The sequence below is a fragment of the Manacus vitellinus genome, unplaced genomic scaffold (genome assembly GCF_001715985.3).
Source record: "Manacus vitellinus isolate BGI_N305 unplaced genomic scaffold, ASM171598v3 scaffold_11_pilon, whole genome shotgun sequence".
NCBI classification, from domain to species: Eukaryota; Metazoa; Chordata; class Aves; order Passeriformes; family Pipridae; genus Manacus; species Manacus vitellinus.
In genome coordinates, this window is record NW_021938895.1 from 15844684 (window position 1) to 15858024 (window position 13341).

General features: G+C 34.4%; 1 protein-coding gene across 1 annotated transcript in view; it reads right to left on the minus strand.

Annotated features, from left to right (window-relative positions):
• Positions 1–230: 230 nt before the first annotated feature.
• SNTG2 (syntrophin gamma 2) overlaps positions 231–13341 on the minus strand; it is a 146177-nt gene continuing 133066 nt past the window's right edge. Inside the window, exons 15-17 of the mRNA XM_018088882.1 lie at positions 10633–10725; positions 6419–6529; positions 231–412 (exon numbers count right to left, since the gene is read on the minus strand). Coding sequence (XP_017944371.1) covers positions 281–412; positions 6419–6529; positions 10633–10725 — 336 coding nt within the window. The 3' untranslated portion in view covers positions 231–280. The remainder of the gene's footprint in view (positions 413–6418; positions 6530–10632; positions 10726–13341) is intronic.

Genomic DNA, 13341 nt, shown 5'->3' on the forward strand with positions numbered 1-13341 from the left:
ACCATGAGAGCAGAAATCAAAATGGCACTAGAACTATTACTGAATGAATATTCATTTAGAATTTTAGATTGATGCAGAAGATGACAAACTGATTCAGTTTGACTTAGTATTTGTTAACTCATGGATTCAAAATATTTATCAGATTGTGAAAACTCTTAACATTACAGATAACACAGCTAAAAGCTTCTTATAAAATCACAAAGTTGCAATATTGTGAATGAAATAACTACTTTTTTAAGAAAATAATTTATTTTCCATAGTCACAACATATAATCTAGTATCAGTTACTGTACATATATTTTCTTGCAATACTCTGACTGTCTATGAATAATGGATCCACAGATGCCACCTTTGCTGCTATAAAGGAGTGAATACAGTGTAAAACTGCCGTCAGATCCTGAAATTCAAGTTCCTGAAAGAAGTAAAAGAAAAAAAAAAGAAGAGAAAATGTGAATTCATATTCAGGCTTATAAACATTTTATATGAATACAGAACAGAACAGTCAGCAAACAACAATGGATTTAACATGAAATTTGAATCTTTATAGGGAAATGTAACATTAAAACTTTAAAAGCTGTATATCCACACCCTCTTCACTGCAGGTGTCACATGTCAACTTAGTTTTTCACGTTGTGCTACCTTGTTGTTTACCTTTTACTCAGCTTGAACAAGGGATGCAGTCAACTGGTAAGAACATTCAAATATTGCAACATAGAATCATTTAGGTTGAGAAAGACCTTTAAGATCATTGAGTCCAACCATCAACCCAGCACTTCCAAGTCCACCACTAAATCATATCTCTAAACGCCACATCTACATGTCTTTTAAATACCTCCGGGGTTGATGACTCAACCACTTCCCTGGGCAGCCCGTTCCAATGCTTGACAACCCTTTCAGTGAAGAAATTTTTCCTAATATCCAATCTAAACCTCCCCTGGCACAACTTGAGGCTGTTTCCTTTCACACTATCACTTGTAACTTGTTTCAGGTAGTTGTAGAGAGCAATAAGATCCTCCCTGAGACTCCTTTTCTCCAGGCTAATAACCCCAGCTCCCTCAGTTGTTCCTCATATGACCTGTGCTTCAGACTCTTCAGCAGCTTCATTGCTCTTCTCCAGACATGCTCCAGCACCTCAGTGTCTTTTTTGCAGTGAGGGGCCCAGAACTGAACACAGGATTTGACCTGCGGCCTCACCAGTGCTGCGTACAGGGGGACAATCACTTCCTTAGTCCTGCTGGCCACACTAGTTCTGATACAAGCCAGGATGTACAACCACAAGACTGTGGTGCTTTGTGTTTGTAGGACGTGCGATGTCTGTGGTAGGTATTTGTGAAGGTTGCTCAGAGAAGTGGTGTTCTGGTGGTGGATATAGCTTGCATGTAGATAACAACAGGGGAAGGGGAAGAGGACTGGGGGTTAGTTTGAAAGTATGGATTTAGTAAAAGATGTTGATGGCTTTCTGAGTTGGGAACATGTAAATGTTGCATGATCTGAGGACAGGGACACAATATGTCTCTTAGCAAGATACTACCTTGAATACAGTTTTAAGGGTGGAAACTTGGCCTCTTCAGGTTTAGAATATAATGTGAACTTTTTCTAGAAAATAACACCAATGACACCTCTTCAAACAAACACATTGCTCTGTTAGTTTATTTTTTTTTTTAAAGTAACACTTCTCTCTGTACTCAGCCAGGCAGATGAATAACTGATCATTTTATTTGCACTATATCATTTAATACCATCCTTATGTTTGTTTGCCTTATCTGTGACTGCTGATTTTTTCTTTAATTAAGATTTTCAGTTATTTAGAAGAATCTGTGCATGTCTAATATTTCAATAACCAAAGCTATTTTGGTTTACTATATGCATTGTAATATGTGGATTAAGTACAACAAAGGCACTAGAAGGAAGACATCAAGAGAAGAAATGAAAAGACTGGATTAAAAGAGTGGGAGGACAAGACTGCAAAACTTCCTGCTGGTATTGAAAATATAAAAAGTGAGCACATTACACCGACCTCCATCACTGTATGTGCACAGCCAGGAAGAAAAACATATGTTCTTGTTTCATCCACCCACCTAGGAGAGCTGGATTTATTACATATCATAAAGAACTTGACAGGCCTGTTGCTTATTACCATACACACAATTTTATTGATTACTTCCGAGAGCTGTTGAATCACTATTTGAACAAGACATGACCCTGTATCACATAAAAGGCAAATAATGGAGACACTGACAGATAGTGTTATTGTACCCCGTGCATTTCATGACTTCTTTAAGGACATTGGTTACCTGCAGTGTTTACTAGTTGTTGATAAGAGCACAAATATTACAAATATTACAACTGTATTCCTGAGCATATTTTTTTCAATCAGATTAAAATTATAATAACATTAAGTCAAAATAGAAACCAAAATTCTAAATTCAGTTTTATATCGCAGCAAGTATACCAGGGTTTGGTTGCCATATCATGGATGAGAAGAATAAACGTATTAGTATTGCACAGCTTGTTATAAACACACAAAGATACACTGTCATCTATGGTATGAAAGATTCTTCAGCTACAAACTTCTATTTGGTCTCCTCTTTGTGACTGTCATTTGCACAAACAGCAGAAGGATAAGCTAAAATGTTGCTTTTACCCTGCAAGTCTAAGAACCAGATCTATGATGCCAACATTCAGTGCCAGATAATTGCAACTCTCTCTCTCAATTATACTTATGTCCTTTAAGAGTGTTCTATAGGGGTCTGGAAGAATCAGATGGATTCTCACCTACAGCTTGAGCGATTTCAAATGCCACCATGTAGTTCTAAATCCGAAACACTTTTAAATGTTGCACTGGCAGATGCAGACTTTGCTAACGCACAAGAAACTCATCTGAAAAGATGTTTGTATAAAAGAAGGCAATTAAATTCACTCATTCCAGTAAATATTAAAATACATTTCCAACAGCAATCAGACTGTCCAATACTGTCACACAAGCAGAATCTTAACTCCTATCTACCATTATGTTGCAAATGTTTTTCAAGATCTCATGATGTTCAATAGTAAACATCCAGACTTCGGTAAGAAAAGACACATGTTAATAAAAATAGAGAAGGGCTTGAGTGCTACATTATGGTTTACTGATGATAGAGATTAATGTTGCAGTAAAGTGAGAGCTTTGCTTGCCCTCTCCTTATTTGCCATATCTCTCAAGAGGACTTATATAGAACAAATATGGAATAAATATCCTTTCAGAGAATAGGATTTACTGCAAAACTGCTGCAGTCTAATTGTAAAGTCACGTCACATCATACCACTGTACCACTCTGAAATTACAGAATAGTTGAGGCTTGAAGTCAGTGAAGAAAATATGTTGAATGTGCTCAGTTAAATATGCAGGGCTCTTAAATTATCTGTGTAACAGACAAGAAGTTTATGAGACCAGCAACGTCTAGATGAGGTTTCAATATGGCTCACAATAGTCTATTGACACAAAGGTTTCTTGTCTTTCTTTCTTCCATAAGTATTTGAGACTGAGAAGAAAAGGGAAATGTTCAATTAAAATATTCTTGTGGAATATCATCAGGAAGCTACAGTTTATCTAAGGGAGATAAAGAATCAGTACGAACTTGGAAGCATTAATCTTAATTTTTCCTTTTTTTTTTTTTTTAAGTAATCTTTAAAATTCAAGGTAAAGAGCATCTATTATTATTAAGATTACTTGCAAGGGTAAGTTCAGAGGAAGGGTAAGTTCAGAGAAGTACTGAACTGGGAAACTATGAGAAGAAATTGTAGGGAATATGAGAAACAACTGACAGGAATCTTGGCCTTATTATCTCCTTTGAACAAAAAAATTTAAAATGGAAGAATGTATTGTTCACCTAAGACTGAAGTGCAAAGAAAGAATTATTTGGCTTAAAATTTCTGGAAGGAGGAGAAACATCATCTCTAGCTAGTAACCAAGGTACAAAAACAGAATTCCCAAATGAGATTTTTTTCCCCCAAGAATTTATAAGCATATAAAATTAGACATAATCTAGAAAATTCTTTCGCAACCCTTACTGTCTTCTGCCAAGTGAACATAAGTCATCTGCATCGAGCTTCATTTTGTACATAGTGGCTCATTTACTCAGGAAAAATGAAACTTCTATTATTTGATGACACTTTTTCTCATTATTGGCTGCATTTCACTGCATAGCACCATCTGGCTCTATGTAATCTCTTTCAGTGCAATAAGCAGAGGCAGATACTGTACTGTACTATGGGTATTAGTGTTGGATATTTTCCAACCAGCCTGTAACTTTGAAGTCTAAGAAATCATACCATTTGGGTGGTGGGCATACTCTTGATTATATGTACCAGTTATCTCAAGTGGAAAGGACACAACTGTGTCCCAGTCTCATTTAATGTGAATCCTAGTGGGTACACTGCACTGTGCAGAGGCAGTGGTAAAAAGGTATAATCACTGACATCCTGATAAATCCTCAGCTACTTAGTATCATCCTTTCCTCTGGCCTTTAATGAGATTTTTCTGGGATCTGCCAACATTTACAACACATATATACATTTAGTTACATAGATACTTAGAATTCTGTATGAACCATTACATATCAATTTCCATCTTATACTTTCAAGGTACCTCACAAATATTCATGAAAATGTTGCCAATTACAAGCTGTTTTCATTAGAACTATGTAAAATAATTTTTTTTAATGTTTTAAAAAATCTGTCCCCTGAACAAAATTTGCTGTAAAATTATCATAAGGACTCACCTTTGTAATAATTTTACAGATAATAAAATTTTCATAAAATGCTAAAATTTACATTTTTTAATATAAAGAGTAAAATACATGTAAAAAAATTAAAAACAATTTAGGTGAGCACAAAAAATAAAAATAAAATAAAATTTAAAAGTTCACATTGTTTACCACAACAGAAAGATAAATGATTTAGTATTAAAGTAATAGAATTCCATTACAAGCAATGGAATTGCAGCCCTTGGCCAATCACACACGTGGATTTAATGATTTAATACACAGAGATACATGTTATAGTTTTTGCACCAATACAATCTTTCTGTCTGACCTGAAAAAAGAAACATAAGCTCTCTGCAAACAGATGATCATGTATAAAATGAGGACAGCAGTTTTCTTCTGTCTCCAAGGAGTACTGTGAGAAATGAAGTGGAAACGGGCTGCTGCTATAGATTATTATTATAGTATTGTAAGTTTTTAAACAGATATAATATCTTTTATAGTAGAGACAAGAGACAACTCAGGTTAAGCTTGCTGATGAAATCCTGAATAATTTATTAATGTGGATCTATAAAGATGTATTTGCTGTAACTTTATGATAAACAAGAAAGCTTAGGGATTTTCTCCTTACAATTTTTTTTAACCATTAGAAGGATAGGTAATATATAACTTTTGTGTATGGTCACTATAAAAAATATTACTTTTCAAGTGGCTTTAACCTGCAGAATTCCAGCTAAGAGTATTTGAGAATTTTCATAGGTCTTCAGATACTTTTCTGTAGTTTTCATTGGTTTTGTCCACCAAAACTCAGTTGAACCTCACTCTTACCCTCTTCTCTGTCATATCAAACCAAACTTCTCCTCATTCTTTTTAAAACCACATGATTGAAAAATCATCTATGTATTTATTTATTTATTTATTTATTTATTTATTCAGTGGGAACCTTGGGATCACAGGGCAGAATCAGTGCAGATTATGGTGTTACAGCCAAATCTCCAGATGACCAGTCCTGAATAAGAAACATCTGAAATTCAGTTGGGAACCTGAATTCTAAGTTTCATGTTTTTATTTGATAATTGCTGGAGAAAAAAAAAAAGGTACTACTAATCTCTCATCTACAGTAGTGACTGGATGTGTCCACAATTCCAGATACTGCAAAGCGTTAAGTGCTCTTAATTCGCAGTAGAACCAATAGGTTTCAGCAATTGCTTGGCCTCTTGCAAGAATATTCCCTTTTTTAAGCTAATAACTGTTACACAATCTTTTATATTTTTAGTGAACCTTAACCATATGTGTGTTCAAAAATTTAAGTCCACTTACACAGCAGCTTAAAAATGTATTTAACATTTTTATAGTTTTATTTTTCCTTTATCTTTTTAAAATGCAGTTTTTAGATATTATATCTATTATAGTTGATGGAATAACATCACAGAATCTTTCTGAAAGACTAAAATACCAACATAGCACAACTTAATAACAGGCTTATACAAACAGTGCAATAAACTTATAGGTACTACATCACTTCCGTTTATTGTGGAGTTTCTAAAGAATAGGAAGAAACTGATAAGCTGTGACATGTTCATCATACGTATGTGCAGTAGTAAATGGAATCTTTGATGCCTTGACAGTAATTTTATTTCATGTTTTACAAAACTTAGAAAGAGGATATTGCTTACCTTTGTCTCAATTTGTTTGGTGTCTAGATTCTGAAAAAGCAGCTTTACTTTTGTTTTTCCATCATCTGAAGAGCCTTTGAGTTGAGAGAATTTAAACCTCCACAGCACATTCTAAAAAGAAAGAAATTTGATTAAGAACTCTGTTACATGTACTTACCTAGAACTATATAGATTGATGCTCAGTGTTTGTATATTAAGATAAAGCATTAGGGCAGTAAATACATTACATGATAAGAGGCTCTTTGCAGAGCAATAAAAATTAACAGTTCTGTATCCTATGTTAAAGGAAAAGATACAATATTGATATTCACTGACTAAACAACTATTTAGATTTAAATTCTGTGAAGGTTGAATGTTTCAGTTGCCTATGTAATATCAAGATCCATGGTAAAAGCTTAATTCCATAAAGATTTATGAAGATATTTGTATCAGTTTCGCTATGAACACAATTCCATGCCATATCTTGATCTTTCATATTCCAGCTGGCTCATCTGTATAACATAGAGAATAGTGTCTTATGCTGCAAAGTTAAATTTACTGATGTATGTAACGTGGTTTGAAATCCTCAAATACACTACAGAAACACAAAAATATTATTATTGAATGTAGTCTTGGAAACCACAAAGATGTGTTCTAATTCACATAGTGGCTTGTAAAATATATAAAAATTCTAGGCTTCTTGGTCTCCTATAGGTTTATGCATGGCATCTGAGTAGTGTTGGCAAATCCTCGATTGACAGATATGCTTTAATATTTATGGAGATACCTATTTAAAACAAAAGTTGGGAAATTATTTTTGAAACCAAGATAATTTTCTGTATTTATCTGAATGTTTTCTATTGATCACCTTAAAATGTATAATTCAAAAACCCTCAAGATAACAACTTGCATCTGGACTTCCTGCTGATGTTTCCTTTAATGCCTATAATCTTAATGAAAATTCTCTGCACATGTTGAAATGTGATTCAGTCCCTGGACACTGCTGAGGAAACACAATTTAAATACTTGGAAGGCTATTTCAAAAGCACACATGGAAAAAAGTTTGCTATATTCCATTTTCCAACATGTATTTTTTCAAAATATTTTTTAAGTAGACCAGTGCTACCGGTAGTCTTCAGAACCCTACTCATAGTTTAAAAGGGAATGCCCTAGAAATAAAAACTATCTCCTGGTTCCCTGCAGACATAAATGTCACTGCCTTCTTAGAGAAATATAACAGATTAAAAAAAACCCAACTATGCTACAGCACTGTGATGGTGCTTAAACTTTACATTCATGAACAGATTTTAACTGGGTCCAGAGGGCCTAATTAGACCACCTGAGAAGTGTTCAAAGCTTAAATGAGTTTGGCTCTAAACAGGATAGATGAATGTTTGCTATGTAATATAACTGCTAAGGTGGAGATGAAACAAGAACTTAGGAACAATTTAGCAATAATAGGCATTGCTGGAGTCATCACCTCTCTCAACGGTTGACACTGAGTGGGAAAGAAGAGAAGTAGATAGTTCTGGAAGGTGGAAGAAAATGCACACTTTGGGATCCCTTTATCTCGGATGAGCAGCTGGAGACACAGGATGGGGAAGATGAACCAGCCAAGCCAACAAGAGAAAAAGAATCTCTACAAATGTGATATAAAGCAGCTGCAGACACAAAAGTATCTCTGTGGTAGGCCCAAAACAATAACAGCTGAATGAGTTAAGCCCATGATGACCCAGGAAAAGAAGTAATTCTTCCAAATAACTTTAAGAATCCACCAAAACTATTCTAGAAAAGAATTTTCTAAAAGACACTTAAATTTCTTGTGTAAGAGAGAGTAGTGAGAATATGTGAGAGAAACAACCCTGCGGGCACCAAGGTCAGCGAAGGAGCGGAAGGAGGTGCTTTTCCTGAAGGACTGCACCCCATGGGAGGGACCCACACTGGAGCAGTTCATGAAGAGCTGCAGCCCATGGGAAGGACTCATGTTGGGGAAGTTTGTGGATAACTGCTTTTCTGGAGCAGGGGAAGAGTGTGAGGAGTCCTCATCCTAAGGAGGAAGGAGTAGCAGAGATAACATGTGATGTACCCACTGCAGCCCCCATTCCTGATCTGCCTGTGCCGCTGGAGGGGAGGAGATAAAGAAAATAGGGAATAAATTTAAGCCTGGGAAGGAGGGAGAGGTAGGAGGAAGGTGTTTTAAGATCAGGTTTTCATTTCTCATTAGCATACTCCAATTAGATTGGTAGTAAACTAAAGTAATTTCCTCAAGTGGAGTCCCTTTTGCCCATGACAGTAAGCAGTGAGTGATCTCTCCCTGCCCTTATCTTGACCCACAAGCCTCTTGTTATATTTCCTCTCCTCTGCCCAGCTCAGGAGGAAGCCGGGGTCAATCCACCACACTCCAAAGCAAAAGTTCTTGTGCTTTTTGTTTCAGAATTTGTAATAAGAAGGCCCATTTTATATTATTTTTCAGACTATAAAAAAGAATGTTTTTCAATAAGTACATGAACTGGTTTCCCAAAAATTGAGATCCAGGTTTAGAGTCATAGAGCAAACAGCGGACTGGTTTTTATTTTAATAATCCTGTAGGAACACCTGCTGTGGTGTAAGAGCATTCTTTGCATCAATAGAAGACCTTAATTTTTTCATTATCTCAAAAAAAAGATTTTTCAGCAAAATTGCTATGTCCCTAATGAACTGCTAATTGCTTGACCACTTTAAGAATCTTTTCTGTGTTGGTAGGAAATATTCTGAAATAGCTATGCATATGGGGCAACACAATCAACTAAAGGTGACAATTACAGGACATAAGATGAACTGCAGAAGTCACCCATTACTGCCTCACTCGGGTTTGAGGATGCAGAGGACATGTCCATCTCTCAAACAGATGAAAAATAAATGTACTCAACTTTTCCAGAATTTTTACAGTTTAACAACAGAATCAGTCTATTTGATGGTATTCTGTATTTCTCCTTAGGTAAGCAACAAAAGTTCATCTAAATTCTCTTCATCATCAATACTGAAGGTAGGCACTCTGATGGAAACTCCTATCAATAGAGTGAGTTTATTATTTTAAAGGTGGGATTATCTGCAATCAGTCTTCGCATTAAAAAGAAACATTCTATAAAATCTATAGAGAGATTACTTTTTATAGTTAATTTGTGGCTACATGAAAAATGTGTATACTCGTGCAAGAAGCACAGTTTCAGAATGCAGTATCACCTGAGGCAGGGAAGGGTATGCATATGTATTTCGTGGAATTTTATGCTACTTCATAGGATAGCACATTAATGAAATTAGTCTAAATTTTCATGCAATCTTGGTCATTATTTCTCTGCACAAAGATTTCAATAGACTTGTCCATTTTGGCCCTAAACCTACAAAATACCAACATGCAAAAAAACCACCCTAGATCCTGTGTATTGCAAAATGTAGTGTATTCCCTCTTAACTCAGAATGACTGACTGAATTTTTTAAATATATAGTTGAAAAATCCTTTCAGTTAGGAGTTGAAGACCATATTTGAAAGGACAGTCCTTTTACTGCATAGTTCTATTAATGCAGAAACATTATTTGTATGTATGTTTACTTCTAATTCAAACAAATGTTAAAATCCATTTAGAATAATTTAAAGTATCAGCAAATTATATATAAAATAGTAGCATTATCGACAGGACTTGGAAGTTGGCACGTACCATAAACCATGCCCTGCAGGCACTTTCCATATAGCCATTGTTTTGCAAAATAAGTTAATTTAACCTTTTAGATTCTGACTTTGAAATAAATTTGCCTTTGTTCTGTTTATTTTAGATGTGGCCTAAATTTCTTATGATAGAAGAAGAATTAATCCTATTTTATATCTGTAGCTTCAAAACAAACAGAATCAGGTGACATTTCATTTCTTTCATGATTTGTAATCTTTTACTAATCTTGAAGTTTCTTCATTACAACAAACCAAGTTCTCTGCTAAATAACCTTCTTTTGCTTTTATTGCTTGAAAAGGAAACTACTTTTTTATATCTTTCTCCAAAATTTATCTCTACATGCTAAGGCACAACTAATAATTGCCCCTTTGAAGTCCCAAACTGACCACATTTCAGTAGTGCTAAATAAATAAATAGAACAGTATATGTGAGGAATAAAGACTGGACATCAACATAAAAAAATGCAATAACTGATAACTTCAATAACAGTAAAATAATACCAAGGGTTTTTTCCTCTTCTTTTCCTCTTACCTTTGTTTTACTGTCAAAACAGGTAAATCCTAGAGCAAAGTCGATTGTGAAACACAGAGTATCCCCTTGCCAACTACACATATATGTTTTAGACTGGAAAAAAAAAAAGTATGATTTTTAAGAGAACAACCATCATTGTAATTTACCATATAAAAAATATTTTGTGCAGAGGGTTTTTTTGTATGCGAAGACACTCAATCAGCAACACTGGTACTGCTTTATATTACTACATAAATACCATATTCTTGAAAACCATCCCTTACAAAATGCAACACAAAAAAAGTCAAATCTGACTATTTCAAACTTTTGGCAAACTGCTTAGACCAGAGTTATTAATGACTTCTGACATCACTTCCAGCAAATATGCAGGCAACAGTGCCTAAGTGTTTTGTCATTGCAACCTAATTATGAAAAAGCATTCTGTCTACTTGACCTCTCCATCTGATTTAAACTTTGTAGACAGTCTTTCTATTTTAAAACATATTTTCATTTGTAAACTCTGGTGACATGCCAGCACAGCACTGTGTTAATGTTAGTTAATGCAATTTGATAATAAGAATAGCTATCACCCTTTAGTTAGCACTGATACTTGCTAGACAGTGCTCTATATACACCAGCTCTATGATCACCTTTCAGGTTAGAAAGAAAAAATTCTATTTTATTAACAAAACCAGAAGTTCTGTTTAAACTTCTGAATAAGTCTTAAGGCAAAAAGTCAGTTAACTCTTTCTGTGTATTTTTAAAGCTTGCTCTCTTAGGTATATAATAGATTCTGAAAAGACATGAAAAAGTTTCTGCTGATGATATGAAACAGCTTGATGACATTCACCACTGACAGCTAATAGCAAAAAGCCCTTTGCCTTCAGCCTGAGTAGACATCTGTCCCAGGGCTTTCCTTTTCAGTCATTTTTAAGACTACACCTTTGTGCCTTATGAAATCTTTGATTTTTTTGTTTGTTTGTTTGTTTCTTCCAAGGCAGTTTTACTTTACTCTCATTGCTATTTCATAAACCTCAATTCTGCCTCACGCTTAAACCTTTGTTGACATGAAAGTTTTGCATCTGGATAGTTTTATTAAATTAAAAAAAATTGACACAAGAACAGCCTAGAAGAGACTGAAAGCATTAATGTAATTGCTTAAATTGAAAATTGTAATTTTAATTATTTTTTAAAGATTTTTAATAAAACCTAAAACTTCTGCATGATTGTAAAGGTTTCCTCATTCCAGTACTAATAAAAATACTTAGAGTTATAGTAAAATAAGCATTTCTGAGTTACAGTTATGACATTTTATAAAGGATTTTGAAAGGTTTGGGAGTGAAATTAATTAATTAGTGCAGATTAGTATTATAATCATCTCCACAATGATGGAGACATATAACATTTCTGAATAAATAATTTTGCTAATTGGTGTTCTAAGATCATATTATTTGGCATTTTAAAATATTTCAGTGATTGATATTCAATTAGAATGACATTTACATATCCTTACATTTTATTCAGTAATTATAAGGTGGCATTAAGCAGCAGTCATAACTTATTTTCCATTATTTCCCAAATGTTCTAAAATGAACTATGCACAAATAATTAGCCTGGAGTACTTTAAAAATATTCAGTATTGGCAAATAATGGAACTGGTTTGGAAATTTTTCACAAATACTAGAGACAAATAGAATATGCTGCATTTTCACTGTGATAAACATTACATATAGATGTGTTTTTTACCTAAAAAACACACTCAATAGTGTTTTCTTTACAATAGAATTGCATTTCACCATGTAAATTTAAAAGCCTCCTTATGTCACTTCCTTCAGTTACTTTGAACATGTTCTCGGATAGCTCTGTGATAAAGACCCTCATCTCTACTCATTAACACTAGGACAGAGCACTATTCCTTTTCATTTCTGCCTTTGGAATAAGCTTCCCATACACTTGCAATTGTGTGATCTACAACAATTGTTTACACAAAAATTTAATATCAGAAGTCTAGGCTTAGTTGTCTTTCAGTGAATGTTGCAAAAAAAAAAAATAAATAGCACTGCATATTAGCCAGCTTCAGAAGTCACAGTTTAGACAACAGAGAGGAAGAGAATAGGCCTCATACTGCAACAGCTAAGATAATTGTAGTTTACGTCCTAAATCAGTATTTTCTGAGCAATGTATAATGATTTGTGGAATAATTATATTTGTAATAAAAGACAATTACAAAGCTTTTACCTGTCTAATTGTTCAGGTATCAGTGTCTCAAAGCATACACTTTTAACTCACGAAAAGATCATTAAGGTGATAATATCACTGTCCAAATAGCATAAGAACAGTGTTTCTGATTCATCCATAGAAGGAACTTCTTAGACACCCTGTCACTGATCAGAAGCAAGACACTAATGTATCTTTGGCACTGGTATCTTCGTCCAAGACCCTAAGAAGGCTTAATAGTTACAATGACTGCACATATACACTCAATCTCTTTCCCACAGACATAGAGATTTCTAGACATAGAGATGGTCTAGTTGACAAGGTGGTGATCAGGTAAAGGTTGGATTCAATGATCTTAGAGGTTTTTTCCAACCTAAATGACTTTGTGATTCTATCTTCCTTGCCTCTCATTCCCACCTACAAAATTCTTGACACTTCCATCCCAGCTTGATCCTACAGATAACTAATACTATGAGGCTTGAGAAACTTAGTACTTTTTACTATGGTTGCTAT